A 17,741-nucleotide genomic window follows, 5' to 3' on the forward strand; every position below is an offset into this window, starting at 1 on the left:
ACCATAATTCCAATGTGTTGTTGATTAAATATTAACAACCTCTGCAGATTTATTTCAACTACTTTATTCAATAATACCCAATAAGACTATTTCGGTATATTTCCGAGGTCCGAGATAACCCCAATGTGTTACGGATGTATTCTGTGTGCAAAACGGTTATCTGCGGTTATATATAAGGCAGCTAGTACCCATGTTTCGCTCAGAAATTTGAACTCGTACTCCAGGTTAGGTTGTGTTTGCTCAGTCCAATGGCGTACTATTGCTAACTTAATAAAATAAAAACTTGAACATACCTGGTGGAACTGCCGTTAAAAGTGTTATTTTATACTAAAAGCATAGAATACGTAGCATTTTTATCATAATTATATTATAGTTTTCTTTCTTTCGACCATGTCCGATCCTAATAGGATCATATGTGCCTCCACAGAGTGGAGGTTTGTATTAGCAGATTTTTTATTTTTACGAGAAATGGATGTCAGTCACTTTCTCAACCTATTATACTCTGACTCATACATAAATTGAAAAACAATATGTGTACTTGCCAGACCCAGGATTCGAACCTGGGACCCTCGACACTACAGGCCGTGGGGTTATTAGTAATTATAGTAAGTCAGCTATTCTAACATATTACATAATTCCAAATTCAATAAAAATACTGATAAATATGATATGTTGTATTCGGGCAGTTAATTATCCTAGGATATGAACCGTCAAATGTCAAAGTGACATAATATAAAAAAAATGTCAGTGGCATTGCGCATGCGTAGCGAATCTGCAGTGGATGTTACGTGTTAACATGCAATTTAGATAACCGCCTTGTATACAGAATTGACTCGAGTTATATCTGTCACATTTCAGACCAAGAAAAATAACAGAAATGTGTTATCGTGTTAACCAGTTGAAATAGCTCTACAGGTTGAATTTTCACTTGCCGTGACAGTGGTGGACAATTAAAGGATCTGTGCCCACGCAGGCCAAATTTATTTTGAGCCATGTTAAGTTTAATAGGACAAAATGCATTTTAATTGCAATTCCCTGGACTACTATTAACAATAATGAATTAAACACCAATGTACATAAATGATTCTCTACATTCTAGAACTTTACTTTATACTACAGGGATCTGGCATATGAATATGATGCGTACACTATTTAATACTTAAATATACCCATTTACTGGAGACTTTTATTCTTCTGTTCTATATGTAAATATTGATTTAATTAATTTGTTTTAGATATAATAATTATGAAAAACATCAATTACAATGTGAAGGGAGTTCTTATTCATGCACAATGTGTGACAAGACGTTTAGAAAGCACGATTCACTCATCATTCATAACAAAACAGCACATGGGAAGAAAGAAGGTATTTTAATTATTGCGACTTGCAACATATTATTATATCATAAGTCATTTTATTCAACCCAAATTAGATTGTATATGAGCCAGCTATTTCCAATATCCGTAAATATGAATGAAACATGTTTTTGGTTTTGTATTTATTAAAACAATACTATATTCCAACAATATAACTGTGAACATTTTGATGTTCGGTTGTGTTCGGCTATTTTCTGCCAGTACACGAGTGTCTACGAAGGAAACAGACCATATTACACGTAGAAAATCGTCAAAGTTACTTTCAATATATGAATACATTATTAAACTACTGTCCACAACACGATCTCGGCTATAATCGAAAGTCGCTATAGTCATGCGTAGAAAATTTTTTGTGTTGTCATTTTTTGAGTGATTTTTGATCACCAATCTAGTGGAATTAAGTTTTTAATTTATAACAATTCTATTCTCAGTAATTCACTTAGAAGCCTAATTATTATTCGATAATTAACAATAGAAAAATAAATTAAAATAATTACACCTCTTAATTATTAGTATTATGATAGTTAGGTTATTTAATACTGGGTAATTATTGAGTATGGAAATAAATATATCATTAAACCCACATTAACTGATTATATTGCTGCAGGTATTCATTAATTAAATAATTATGAGAACACAAATTATGACTTAATAAGTAGAAGTGAACAGTATACATATTAAATATATGGATGACCCAATCACATTTTTTTATAATTTTCAAATGTCTTAATAATTTGTATTTTTAGTAAAGTTGTCATAAAACGCATACTGTGTATACCTATCATTATAAGTGTACTGTTTTTTCATCACTTTTAAACATTCTGTCACATTAAAAACAATAATTTCTCGTGCCTGTCTTCGTAAAGATTCTTTGTAATACTCCTATCGAGATGGGGTATTCATTGTAAAACTGTAAATATACTATTGTATCATGTAAATCAGACTTTTCACACACAGACGCAGCGTTTACGCTCGCAGGCGCAGCATTTACACACCTACTATATACGCACGAAAGTACGTGTGCTTCTGCGCAGGCCCGTTTCTAAGTTGTTTAGTTATACCTACGTATTTATTTTGTATCTAAATATAGCAAAACTATGGATGGAATGAAACAATTCAAAATTTCGGAGCAGTGGTGGCGAACTTGCAACCCTTTGAATGAATCCAAATATTGCAGACATATCCTTGTATTTTTTAAAATATGTTTTTGTTTGTTTTTTATTATTTATATTTTTACTTGAAAAATGAAAATATAAAATTATAAAACCCAAATTGAGTATATCTACATTCGGAGCGAACGCCGTACTGGGACCTATTGAACATGTCAACAGACAAACTATTCGAAAGAGACTGTATCCTTAGAATTTAGTAATTTATTGAGAAGTATGTTAAGTTGCTAGTCTGATTGAGGAGACAATCCTAGTCTTCTATCTACATAAAAGATTTTTTTTTTTGTGTTAATTACTTTTATTATAATTTACAGATCCCGATGATGACACAAATACTGTTACGCCAATCACGGTTGAAGTTCCACCTAAGCCTCATATTTCCAAGAAAAATAGCACATCACATAAAACCTACGAACCATTATTGGTACCAAGCTTAGATTTATTAAATCCGGAGGTTAATATAAAACAAGAACCATTAGAAGAATTACTAGAAGAGGCAGAAAGGTGATTTTCGAAATTGAATATTATGTATTTTGTACAATATAAAAAAAGTTTACTGTTGGGTTATTAAATTAATACTATGGATTTTTAAAACGTCACAGCAGCCATTTTTTTCCTTCATTCCCACCCAAATTGACATCATGGAAAGATACACAGTTGTACAGTGTATACAAATTGTTAAAATTTATTACAACAATAATGAATCGAGCTATGTTTCTGGCATTACGTGAAATTTATGGTCAAAATAATCAACTTACTGGGCCTACCATTCGTAATTTAATCAGAAAATTCTAGTCAAATGGTGATGTTTGTGATGTGAAGAATCCAACTCGTCAAAAGTAAAAAATGTAAACATACTGCTGAAAGTATCGATGTTGTGAATCAAAAGTGTAGATGAAAATCCAGAGCAATCAATTACACCTCATTCTCAAGAACTTGGACTTTCTTATGGCACTACATGGAATATTCTTCATAAAGATTTGCGTTTGAAGGCGTATAAAACACGATTAACACAAGAACTTTAACCGAATGACCATTTGATGTGTCAAAATTTTGCTATTGGGCGTTAGAGCAATTTGAAACGAACCCATTATTTCATGAAAAAATCATCTTCAGCGATGAAGCTCACTCCTAAATAAGCACAATTGCCACATTTTGAGTAATAAAAACCTACATTCTATTCTTGAAATACCTTTACATCCATAAAAATTAACAGTTTTGTTTGGTTTATAGTCTGGGGTGTAATTGAACCTCATATTTTTTTAAAACGTACATGGCAATGGAGAATGCTACGGAAGCGTGATTACTGATTTTTCCTGGCATGAATAAGACGATTTTGAGAGTTAAATTAAAAATATATATCTCTTATTTGATAACCCTTTAGTATGAAAGCATATGGGACTCTAACTGACTGACCTGTCGCATGCTTCTGTTGCCTATCTCAGTCACTGCCCTAATAAATATCTTAAATGTACATTTGTTTACAGAGAAATACACGGTATGAATGATGATGATGATAGCTTTGCCGATGCCTTTGGTGATCACGATAACAGTCCGCCCAGCTTAGATGTATGTATCATTCTTTTGACCCGATCTTAGTTATTAAAATGTTAGTAGTCCTCACAATTTTCATAGAGCCAAAATAGTTATTATAATACTTGAAATTTAGTTGGGCTTATTTTCATTCTTTTTAATTATCTTTGAATCAATATATTATTTTAATTGAGTATGGTTGGTTCTTCATTATCTCTGTGCCTTCTATGATTATAGGATTTCCAGTCAGATAATTCCGGTTCAAAACCCCTGCTTAGTTTGAAACGAAAGGTGGGTAGACCGCGCAAAAAACCACTTGGCCTCGATTCTATTGGAGAAAAGTACCCCTGCAATATGTGTCCTAAAGTAAGACTTTCACTAATAATTTATCTCTGAATAGTTTAGTTTATGAGTTCATACGATGCATTTATTATAACTTTTAATAATCCATTCTATCGATCCCCTAGATAGGGAAATAACCCGAACTTTGAAGATTTTTGAGTTAATAAATAGATATCATTTGATATAGAAATGTATTTTCTTTATGATTCAATAAAAATATAGTCAAATAATTTTTCAATGAATCATAAAATTGAATAAACCTTGTTGGAATTAATCATTACCTGATTTAATTATATACGGGAATGTCCTGATCTGGTTGATTATTTCTAAAACTCTAAAATTTACTGTGCATTGCTAAATTCCTTTACACTAAATAAAATAATACATACCTATTTCCGTCTGCCACCTTAAAAAATTACCACCAAATTAAAATCTGGGAATAATTTTTTTTTAGTTGTTTCCACATTGAACTATCGTCGCTGTAGGATTGGTTTGTCGAATAGACCAAATGTCAAATGTTCAGGAGACGAAAAACAAATTTGATTATCCTTTATTTAAATACATGAAGGTATTTAAATTGTTGTTTTTACAGCATATTAATGCTGTTTTCATTACAAAGCAATTAAAAGAAAAGGATGGTTCTGGTCCATTTAGATACAAAAAATCATTCTGCATTAAAAGGTCGATTTTGACAAAAACGGATATTCGACAAACCAATATTATAGCGACGCTATGGTATCCAATATGTTTAGATACAATGAAAAGTCTGGCCTAGACCCTAGAGGGAGAATACTGTAATTTTGTTGATACCTTTGATAGAAGACGAAAGAAGAAGATTTTGAGTCAGTTTGGAACTAAGCCACCATTGAGTAGATTGTTTATATAGTTTTTCCCGGACAAGACGTTTATTACTTCCAATATTCATAAATATTATTTTAATATGACATTTTGTTAATATTATGGTTGTCATCGTTATAGATGTCATTTAAAAATGATTGTCATAGCCGTCAGCCAAATTATTGGTTGCACTGAAAAGACAGCCGAAGGGGTTGTGAAATACAAGTTTTATTGATAACACATTTTTGTTTGATTTTAGGTGTTTTCTTCAAATATTGGCCTAAAGATACATCAATCGAAGCATACTGGAGAAACGATACTATTTACATGTTCGGTTTGCGGAAAGTCATTCAACAGGTCAAATCATCTCAAACGACATGAATTGATACATGGGTCAATCAAGAGGCATAAATGTGACACCTGTGGGAAATCTTTTAATAGGTAAAGAAACTTCAGGTTGAAATTTCACCCTGATGCTTGTTTTACTCTTCTGGTGCCAGCAATGATAATTATATTGACATTACAGTGAGTTCTCGACTTATGACCGTAAGCACTTACAACAATCAAAAAGATCGTAAAAAATTCCATTTTTTGAAGTTTTTGTCACCTTGCTGGCATAAATAAGATATTGCATCATTCATAATTTTTTAAACATGTGGTTTACTGGAGGTTTAAATTTGAAGTTTTACTTTGTTTTAATTTATTTGTGATTTTTTTACTCCCAAAATGGTTAGTAAGAGTGATAAAAATAAAAAAAAGACAATAGACTCAAAAAGATAATAATAAGACACCATGAGTGCGACAAAACCGTGTCAGACTTGTCACGGGAAATTAAATTATTACTAAGATTTGAAAAAGAAAGGGTGACAACTGTAACCAAAATTTTAAGTTGGTTTCTAAATTTAAAAAACGTGAAAGCTATCACAACTTGAAGATACATTCAAATAGAAGCTATGTGCATGCCCGGCTTTAAAGCATGTAAAGATCGTGTACTCATTTGTTGGGTGGAAATGTCACTGATTATAAACTGAAACCATTTTTGATTTATCATTATAAAAAGTCAAAAGCCTTCAAAGGAATCGATACGTCTTCTTTATCGCTACAATATCATTGGAGGCAACTCCGCCTATAGTAATAGGGAACGACTCTACCTACGCTATGGCCGGTCCCAAGCCTGGATAAAGGAGGAGGGTTCGTCGTAGGGCTAATCACCCAGCACGGTAAAAAAACCCTGATTATGAACACCAAAAGAACTGCCTTGAACCCCGGACTCCCCGTAAACCAACGACCCAAGCAAAGAATTAAGGACAAACGATTATATGTACAATATGGCACATGGAATGTACGCACTATGTTGCAGCCAGGCAAGATGGAGGAGGTTGCAATTGAATTGCATAAGTATAAAATGAGCGTGACTGCATTGCAGGAAATATGATGGGAGGGCGCAAGTTTCATAAACAAGAGAAACTACACTTTGTATTACAGTGGATCTGCAGGTACACAGGGTCGCTATGGAACTGGGTTCTTAATCAGCTCTGATATCCGCAGGGCAGTACTAGGATTTGAGCCAATTAGTGAGAGATTATGTAAACTTAAACTGAAAGGTACACTTTTCAATATTACGTTCATCAACGTTTATGCCCCAACTGACGATGTGACCGAGGAAATTAAGGATAGATTCTATGAAGATCTGCAGAGAGCCTGCGAAAAAGTTTCCCTACATGATGCTCTAATTATCTTGGGAGACTTCAATGCAAAAATTGGAAAAGAGGAAGCATTTAAAGAAGTAGCTGGGCAGCACAGTTTGCATGAAACGACAAGCGATAATGGTGAACGTCTATGCTTTTTAGCGGCTGCAAATAATTTAATAATTAGTGGTTTAAACATAAAAATATCCACAAAGGAACCTGGAAAATACCTGGAAGTAATACATGCAACCAAACAGATCACATTCTTATATCGAAAAGAAGAGCGACAACAGTGGAGGATGTGCACGTCCGTAGAGGAGCCAATTGCGATTCTGATCACTTGGTGAGAGCAAAATTAAAACAAAAAATCTCCTTAATACTGAAAAAAGAAGGCCAGAGATGAACTAAATGGAAAGCTGAAAAATTGAGGGATGAAGAAATTTTGGATAAATACCAGGAATCTATAGAAACAAACTTAAAAATGACTAATATCCGATGATGTGAATGTGGACGGGAAAATACAAAAAACTACAAAAATACAAAAAAAAATCAAGAGTGCCACAGAAATTCTGGGGGAAAACAAAGCCAAAATAGATGCAGGATGGTTTGATGATGATTGCAGGCAAGCAAAGCACTGTTTGAAAAAAATGAAGCAAGGAAGAAATGCGTACAAAGAGAAACGCGCCAAAGTTACGAAACTTATAAAGAAAAGAGAAAAACTGCAACAAAGCTCTGTCGAGAGAAAAAACGAATGATGCTCAAGAGAATACTCCAAGACATGGAATGTCAAAGAAGAAACAATGATCCCAGAAAATTTTACAAGACTCTTTGAAATCTAACGAAATCCTATCAACCCAGATTAAACTCCTGTAAGGATAGTGAAGGACAAATGCTGATCGAAAAGGAGGACATTATGGAAAGATTGAAAAAGGCTATTTCACAACACTTTTAAATCAGGCTTATAGTAATGGTCATGAGGAAACGGAAGAAGTATTGTACCACACTGCTGAGGAATTTATTGATGAGCCTACTCTGCCTGAAGTAAGAAGAGCATTAAGAACGCTGAAAAACAATAAAGCACCTGGAACCGACAGGATAACAGCCGAGCTGATAAAGAGTGGTGGCCCAACACTGGAAGCAAATATCCACAAGATAATTCTCAATATTTAGGAAAAAGAAATTCTACCTGAGGAATGGAAGATGGGTATAATCGTGCCTATTCTGAAAAAGGGAGACAAAACAATGTGCGATAACTACAGAGGGATCACAATTCTAAACACAGCTTATAAAGTTTTCTCATCTGTACTGTATAGCAGGTTAATGATCTATGGTGAGGAAATCCTGGGAGAATACCAATGCGGCTTCCGACCAAATAGATCCACCATAGATCACATCCATCTCATGAGGCAAACTATGGAGAAAGCGCACAAATACAATCTTACACTCCACCACCTGTTTATTGATTTTAAACAAGCTTTCGACAGCGTGAATAGGGATAAGATGCTGCAAAGCCTAAAAATACTGGGAATTCCCTTAAAACTAGTAAGGCTAATAAAGACCACACTGACGGATACTCAAGCAGTTGTCACTGTGCAAAATGAGCAAACTGAAAGCTTCAAAATCGAATCAGGTGTGAGACAAGGGGATGCGCTATCCACTATGGTATTTAACCTTGTGGTGGAATCCATAGCTCGTGAAACCAACATAAGAGGATGGGTAGATAACAGTACAACGCAGATGTGCGCTTATGCTACATGCTGAATTACAAGCTGATCCAAACAGGATGATCGACCATGGTGGCACTATGAAAATAAAAGCAGAAAACGCTGGGCTGCAAATAAACCAGTCAAAAACTAAGTATATGGTCAGCACACGCGATCAGGTACCGCTGCAGAATATAGACATAGGACAGTATGCATATGAAGGGGTGGACAAGTTCATGTATCTCAGATCCAGCCGAAATACCCAAAATAAGACAGCAGAGGAGATAAAAATCCGCCTTATCTCCGGGAATAAATGCTGGCATGCCTGCAAGCGACTGGTGGGGTCGAAAATTCTAGGCTGAAGAAGTAAACTTCTAATTTATAAAACAATTATAAGGCCAGTGGTCACTTATGGCTGTGAGACTTTGTGCTTAACTCAAAACGAGGAAAACAAATTAGGTGTCTTCGAGTGCAAAATACACCGCAAAATCTTTGGACCCACGATGGAAAAAGGGAACTACAGAATAAAAATGAACCACGAGTTGGAAGAGCTGATTGAACAGCAAACAATCATAAGATACTGTAAGTCCCAAAGACTACGATGGGCGGGACATGTGGAGAGAATGCCTGAAGTTAGTTAGAGCGCCAAGGATCATGACGAAGTGGCTACCCCAACGGAAGAGACCCAGACGTTGTCCAAGAAGGAGATGGACTGACACCGTAGAAGTGGACTGGCTTCAGATAGGAAGACCCGGTAACTGGAGAAGTGTGGCAAGAGACCGGACTGAGTGGAGAGCGGTTGTGGAGGAGGCCAAATCCCACCCCGGGATGTAGCGCCGTGGAAGATCATTGGAGGCATGAAAGACAATGCCTTTTTCAAGACTGTTTTGACAACTGTTTAATTCCAGAAGTAAAGATCTATTGCGATGAAAAAGACAGCATTTAAAATTTAATAGCACTAAAAGAACTAGATGAACTTGAAGAACCACACAAAAAATTTGTGCTAAAAAACTTGGCTGTAGCTTTTAGCCAAATCAATGATGCAATTCAAAAATTTTAAAATATGGACTCGGGACACCAATACATCTTCGAAGATATGCTGCCTCTTTCAGCAAGCACTTGCCTATTGTAAGTAAATTTGACTTACAACCTAGATCTCGGAACAAAATACAGTCGTAAGTAAAGAACTCACTATGAATGACAATAATAATCATAATAATCGTAACGCACTCCGACCGTTGGTGGTAATTATTTGTCAGCCCTCCTTGTCAAATTAATGACTTTAATTACCTATGTGTAGCCTGAAGATTTCATTATAAATTTTCATCGCCTGCTGTTGTTCTGCACAGCCAAAAACCCAACGATTCTGAAACAATAATTTCAAAATGTAATGTCATGTTATTTTTGTGTTTCTTGGATGAGAACTTTTCATTTTCTTGACTAGCCTATAATGATCATGTACATATTTCAAAGGAAAGTGGCCATTCATTATCGTCTTCACAGTTAGCCCTATATTTGTTTATTTTAATATTGTATTCATTTTTTGTTTTGCTACGTACTTGTTTTTGTTTGGCAAAATGTGGTAAATGATAATATATAGATAATTAATTGATTTTTATTGTATTTTTGTTAGTCTCTAATATATTTCTAAACAAAAGTAAAAACTGTGGTATTTAAATTGCATATGGAAATTCTTGAATATTCCAGGCAAGATCATTTGAAGAAACATTTGTGGATGCATTTGGAAACTAAGCCTCATCAGTGTGAAATTTGTAATAAAGGATTCTCCAGAGCTGAACACCTCAACCGGCATAAAGTTGCTGTGCATTCCGGAAAAGAGAAAAATCCTAAGACAGCATTCTGTTTGATATGTAATAGAGGTATGTTGAGACGTGGTTGCATATTTTTACATAACAAATCAATAGTATCAGGCTCAATGTAAGAAATGATAATTCACAGGGAATCTCCAGTCTCTGTTGAAAGGCATGACCGTGTCATTTATTATTATTATTTATTATGAGTAATAAATAACGAAAAAGCAATTTCTTATAAGTACATATCTTGTCGCAAAAGTAATTAATTAATTAACATTTGTAATTTTGCTTTTGCACTATACGGATATTTACCTTATCTAAAATTCTAAAATACTTTTTTTTATTAAATTTCACTTCAAGCAAATAATCTGATCTGATATTGATCAATTCTTCTTGAGTTGTCTACGTAATTTAATTATATTTTAAGGATATAGCAAATGGCGTTCTTATCCAATTGTACTTTTGATCCTCAAAACTTGAGTTTCGGAAGCACATAATGTTATAATAAATTCATAAGTTTCACCATTTGTTTTCTACATGATATCGCTTAAAGTTGTCCATGTTAGCCGGCTCGCACATCAAAACTCCTCTCGTGTGCAACGTGACAAATATGTCGCTGTAACATCATCGTTATTCATAAAACACATTGCCACATGGAGCTCCGCAGATTGGTCGAATGCGACTTTTTAGTTTGAAAAAAGACATCTAGTGCTGTTATCGACAAATTGCATGCTTCTCGGGCTGTGGGTCGAAGATGCCAGAACGTATACGCACATCTATGAATTAGTCATTCCTACACTGGCTCGCCGGTTGACGCATCCAAATAATTATGTATTTCGAAAGGTTACATGCGACTGTCCCTAGGTAGATTTGCGCCGTCTTCATATGCAACATCGAAACGACGTTCCTAGAAGGTTTAGTTGCGGCAGACAAGGCAAATTTAGATGTGAGAGCTGGCTAAAAGTGTTAAAAATAAAAATTTACTTTTATTTATTTCATTCCAGGCTTTACAACTGTAAAATATTTGGATACACATATGCAGATGCACACTGACAAAACATTCTCTTGCAAACTGTGTGATAAAACATTTGACTCTAAATGGCACCTTAAAGAACACAGCAAGTGGCACTCCAATGAAAAACCATTTTTATGTTCGGAGTGTGGCCAAAGGTTAGTAATCGAAATAAATTTAATTTGTAGAATCTAATAAATGGTAAAATAAATGATTCCCAAAATATTGAAGAACACCTTCTCTATTAGACATACGGCTAATGGACTAATGTTTTAATTAACTGCAAGTTACTTTGCATTGCATATGCATTTGTAGCAAACTTCACTTTTATAGTCCACATCTGTCAAAAAACTGCAAGCATTTCAACATGATTTTTATCTTCACTAATTGCATAATATTTATATCTATAAATAAATTGATCCATTTTTTTTGGTAAATAAAATTAAGCTTTATTTATTTCAATCATAACAAAAGTGAAATTTGGTACGGCCATCAGACCTTTTCATAGAACTGTCAATGTCAATTGCGCGGCCACAGTTAAATTTCACGTGAGAACCACTTGAATGACTGGTCTAGATACAATGCTCGTTTCGATTATTCACTAAAGATGTCATAAAAATGCAGTATTTCCCATGAATAAGATGGATTTATGTAACATTACGATAAAATGCGACCCTTTTTACTGCTTTATTTAAAAATATATTATGCAATTGGAAGCAGTTTGCATTATTTCAAAATATCACCTAAACTAATAAACAAGACAAAAATCTTAAACACACTGGTTCATTTCCCGTATTGAACGACGGAATTGTGCCAAAGTTGATTCACGATATCTCATAATATCATATCTCATAACAGAAATGAAGTAAGCTGCGAGACCTGTGAGTGTGGCCACTCTATTACTAAATAAATATTTATTGGGAATACTTAATCGTTTCGTGCATTAGAAGTGTAAAATAAATATGATATTATAACTAATAAATTATTTAAAGTTCATGATTATTAAATTTATATGGTACCGTTTGCACATTTTTACACCTATTTTCAAAATTTTAAATTAATTATCGGGGAATCAAAATTTAAAAGTTGGTAATATTAGTCATGCCATGACGCGTATGTCGTCAGTGACGTGACGTCACTATTCAATGGACTCGATTTAGGTTCATGCATGCAATTTTGCATTAATTAGCTTGAATGTAGTTTGCTGTTCTATGCATATGCCTCTAAGAACATAATATTTACTGCTCGGAAATGATTTTGATATAACTTATAAATTAACTGTTTGTATATTATATTGTTCAATTTTGTCCTGATCTGGACTAGGCATAATTGCTATTATATATTGCATAATAGGCTTTGTTTTTTTTATTCAAATGAATAATAAATACACAAGGTTTAAGAATGTAGTACCTACTCTTAATTAAATACATTTAATTTTTCATAACACATCAGAAACACACCTATTAGAAAAACATAAATAAAAAATATTTGTACTAAGCGGGCCTTGAATCTGTATCACATTCCGGACAATGTGTTATAGCAATTAAGCAACCGATACAATACTAATTGTTCTAGAATTTCCTAATAACTATTTTTTGCACCTTGTTTGGAATGCATTGGATGCAGGTTCAAGTTTCGCTCGGTACATACATTTTTCAAAAATATGTTTTCTATTAGGCATGTTTATGAGGTGCATATGGGATGAATATTAATTTATAATAAAACGCAAATGACACACTAGGAAAAAAACTTTTTAATTATGTTGATTGTATTTGTTGAACAGGTTTATCAGAAATGATTATCTTATCATACACATGCGTAGACATAAAGGAGAAAAACCCTTCAAGTGCAGATTTTGCGGAAAAGGTTTCCCCAGGGTTACCGATCTTAACGTCCATGAAAGATACCATACAGGGGAAAAGACTCATCTCTGCACGATCTGTGGAAAAGGTATTATTTTTTTAATATTATAATATGTATTGTTACTTGAACGTCAAGCTGCCTCCGTAAGGATGGCAGGGTTGAGTGATATTTCATGGCAGAGGGAGTTTAGGTATATTTAAAAATGGATGTTACCTTGTGGTATCAATAGTTTTGTTTAAAAACAGGATTCACATTAAATATTATCAATATAATTTGTTACAGTTATATAATATGTTGATAAAAATAAGCGGGGGTCTGAAAACCCTCCCCCTCCACAGAAAATGGGGTTGTTGCATTATTAAAATATCTGAGTGAGGGAAATGTCGACTGAGTGACAAAAAGTTGATCAGATATATCGCCAGCCGGGAGCCAAGGGACTTTTTTTTCGCGAATATTTTGAATTATGGCAAATTTCGTACTATCCGTGTTCTTATTAAAGAGGTTTTACTGTACATCGCCAGTCAGTTCAATAATATAGTCAATCTTATATAACATATTTATGCGATTATAACATCTTAATCATTGTATTTATTTATTCTTGTGTCGATAAATAATAAACTCTCTAGTTATCCGAGCAACTATGACTTTATCTCCACACACCCGTTCATTCCCACATACACAAATGGCGGGATATTTGAATTTAATAAAATTAAATGTGACAAAGAACAAACAATTATTACTCATCTGACAATAACAGACCACGATGGTGACGGTATATTATGTCGTACTTACACATTGGTAAGAAACATGAAAAAAAAGGAATGTGTGGTGAGCACATATTTGTTTTGCTCTCCATTTTCATTATCTCCGACAACATCATCATCAATGTATGGCAGCTATGCATGGATTTCTTGTCATCACTAAACTATCCCATCTTTACTTCCACTACGATTCTCTGCATATACATAAAGTTAGTCATCAGTTACATAATCTTTGTGACATATTTGTATAGGTATGTAAAAGACAAAATAGCCAAAGTAGGTATATATATATGTATTATCGCTTGTCCTTGATGCTTCGAATACATAATGAGTATTTACCGTACTACGGTAAAGTGTAAAACAGTGGTTTCTATTTTGTTATTGTTGAAATTTCCATGCAAGTCAAGTGTTTTTCTGCGGTTCGTTGATTGTATGTATTTTTTTCTTTAACTTCCAGGATTCCAACGGCAGTATAATCTTAAAGTCCATCTACGAGTACACACAGGCGAGAAGCCATATGTCTGTTCGTTTTGTGGCAAGACTTTTGCTCAAGGAAATGACTTAAAGTCACATGTTCGGCGGCACACAGGAGAAAGGTAACCCAAAAAGACACGTGGTGATATTTTCTTCAAAAGCCTATATTATGTGGTCAAAATCTAACAAAAAATTATATGTAAATTTTCTACAATTTCCCACAATATGTAATGTTATGTAACTTCTAAAATCCTTCAAAAGTACACCAAAAAAATATTTCATTAACGACTTACTGAAACTGCTATTAAAAAAATATATTAACCAATTCTGTCATGTTCAATTATTTAACGTTGTGTATATTTTATTATTAATAAGGGATCATCGGCCAATAAAACTGTGCATATTGTTCCATTTGAAAAAAGAAACTAACATTAAAACCAACCATGTTCCCTTGAAAGAAAATGTCATTTACAATGAATATTGAACTGTGGACATAATCGGTTTTTGGAATTTGATGCCATTATTATATTTGAAAACTGCAACATAATAATTGAGTTCACTAAAAGCTTTGACTGATGGTATGAATTGACATTGAGATATGTTGGGCTTGTTGGTACTTACTACTGTTCTTCTCAATCAATCTCTCATAGTTGAGCAACATGAATATTATAAAATGCGGTGAAACTGTTTCCATACCTACCAAGTAAAGTAAATTGGTACCAACAACGTACTCTAAGCTGCACATACAAATTCGTCTCAACAGCAACAAGTCTTAATTTGTCAATGTCATTTTCCTGGCATTCACAAAACACACAGCCTCCATACAATATTTTTGGTTGAAAAAAACGTTTACTGTCGCAATCAACATATTCAGAAGTACCCAGCATGAATGTCACTTGTGCGCAGTTCAAAAAGTCACTACTACTATGCCCCAGAGTTCATACTATTTTACGGTGTGTCAGCCACTTTTCAACCTAGTACACACAACCGCCACCGCTACTGCTGAGATGTCAGATCACGAGAGAGCAAAAATATCGATCATAATGAAATGAACATACATAATTCTGAAAACACTCATAAAAAAATATAGCCAATAGAAAAAATCTTTTTCGATAAAAGTAAGACACCCGGCAGGAATCGAACCTGCGTCTCTTGGGTATCGCGCCCTGTGCATTACCACTATGCTATGACTGCCATGCTTAATTGCGACAGAATTTTAACTATTGGGTTTTTTGTTAATACCTGCTCATTAGTGCTCTCCAAATTGAGTCACGGTAGGCAACCGATTTTTGAAATATAAATTAAAGTATTTATTACTTTAATTACTAACTGACGTCACGGATCTCCCCAATATTTTCTATAATTGAATTGAATTTTCGATAATCCAGGAAATATTTTGTATTGAATACTACCAATTTTATTAAAACATCGGGCGATTTGTCCAGCTACTGCCATCTCTGTACACATGTCAAAAATATGATGTTTAATTTCATAATTATTGATATTCAAACTCGTGAACTGTAGTTCACTGTTGGGCGTATATTGTTTTGAAACGATGCATGATCTTGTGCGTTTGCGCATTTCGTACCGTTTCGTACGTTTCATCCAAGTAGGACTGCATGGAATCATTCATGAGTTGAAAAAATATAGTTATCGGGCAGTGTAAAAACTTCATCTACGCAGAGCTCCGATTAGCTACAATGGCGTCTTAGTAAAGTAGTGAGTGATTTTGCATTGCCCATGTTTGTTATCGAAGTTATGACTGCGTGTGGCATTTTATTGCATTTTGTGTGTGGGACACATTCTTTATGCGTTTAGGGTCCATAAAAGGGACACCGCGATATATTATGAAAGGATTGTCAGTATTGTAGTTCTCGAAACGGCCACGCTTCACGTTAAACTTGCCGCAGTCTAGTAGTTTTTGAGTTATAACTTATAACCGAACAAACAGGCAAGACACTCCACGACTTTGGATCGGTATTTCACCTAGTATTAAATTTAATGATGGTATTGCAATCATGTTGTGTCTATGTTATATTATTTCTCATTCAGGTTCAACTGCGAGGTCTGTGGAGAAGGCTTCTTGCAAGGATATCATTTGACTCAACACAAACGAAGTGTGCATGGAATCGAATGCTCTTCACACATACGGCGAGTGGAGAAACATCTTCAGGTTAGTAATATTTTCAATGCGATTGTTTTTTGTTAAAAATTATATCCTACACGGTGGACTCAGCGCCTCCCAGTACCTGCCAGATAGTTTGATATCATTTATTATTGGTAACAATAATTCTTCTAATTCACCATGTGGTTTTAGTCAAAGCGGGATTCAATCCTGCACCCATCACAGAAAAATATCTCTTTAGTTCTAGTGCTACAGATCGTTCAGATCCATGGCCGACTTTACAACCGTCCTCTGGACATCTCTATCCCAAAATTACTTTACAGTGGGTTACACTCAACCTCTGCATCGCTCTCGACATTATTCGTCCATCTTCTCTGGGGTGGCCCAGGCGCTGGGATTCCTTCATAATGTCTAGATCCATCGCATCTAACAATGTGGCCGGCCCATCTGAGTGTTCGCACCCCCAAGACATTACCTATATTTACTGAGTTTAAATTGTTTGCAGAGTTTAGAATACGTATGAATGTACCATACCACCTTTGGTTTTCTTTAACTGGTATTCGGAGAATTTTATTTTTGAATATTTGGATGACCTTCTCTCGTTCCTCCTCTAGGCTCCGGGTTTCAGGATTGGTTTGACGGTCACGTATTGTCCGGAATTTTGTCTTTTTGTATAGTAACTTGGATCTGAATAGATTCTTCAGTGTGAAGAACGCCGCATTTCCACTCTACAGGCTGCTGACGAGTTCGAGGTTCTTCTTGTTTTTTTAAAAACAGCGGTGCTTTCGAATGACATGTTACCCACCCATACATATTTTTTAGATATGTAGTAACATACCAACATACTTTTCTATGATAATCAATATTGTGCAGTGACTTGATAATGGAAAAATTGTTTTCTTAAGACCTTTGAGTACCAAAGATATAATGAATGAACAGTGAAAGTACCCGTGGTATATAATATTCAATATCTCGAAAATGAAGCAATTTAATTTTTTTGAAATACAGGCATGTGTAATAAGAGGTTGTGTATTTAAAAACAC

The 17,741-nt window shown here is 34.5% G+C and overlaps 1 protein-coding gene across 1 annotated transcript in view; it reads left to right on the top strand.

Annotated features, from left to right (window-relative positions):
* Nucleotides 1-17,741, top strand: part of LOC147079477 (uncharacterized) — a 63,890-nt gene that overhangs the window by 11,020 nt on the left and 35,129 nt on the right. Inside the window, exons 7-16 of the mRNA XM_085941383.1 lie at nt 1,236-1,366; nt 2,861-3,050; nt 4,034-4,115; nt 4,317-4,445; nt 5,518-5,699; nt 10,357-10,529; nt 11,468-11,633; nt 13,259-13,425; nt 14,557-14,695; nt 16,626-16,746. Coding sequence (XP_085797509.1) covers nt 1,236-1,366; nt 2,861-3,050; nt 4,034-4,115; nt 4,317-4,445; nt 5,518-5,699; nt 10,357-10,529; nt 11,468-11,633; nt 13,259-13,425; nt 14,557-14,695; nt 16,626-16,746 — 1,480 coding nt within the window. The remainder of the gene's footprint in view (nt 1-1,235; nt 1,367-2,860; nt 3,051-4,033; nt 4,116-4,316; nt 4,446-5,517; nt 5,700-10,356; nt 10,530-11,467; nt 11,634-13,258; nt 13,426-14,556; nt 14,696-16,625; nt 16,747-17,741) is intronic.

This window comes from Rhyacophila brunnea, unplaced genomic scaffold, assembly GCF_057557595.1.
Source record: "Rhyacophila brunnea isolate RB1 unplaced genomic scaffold, BYU_Rbru_1.0 scaffold_1, whole genome shotgun sequence".
In the NCBI taxonomy this organism is placed as follows: domain Eukaryota; kingdom Metazoa; phylum Arthropoda; class Insecta; order Trichoptera; family Rhyacophilidae; genus Rhyacophila; species Rhyacophila brunnea.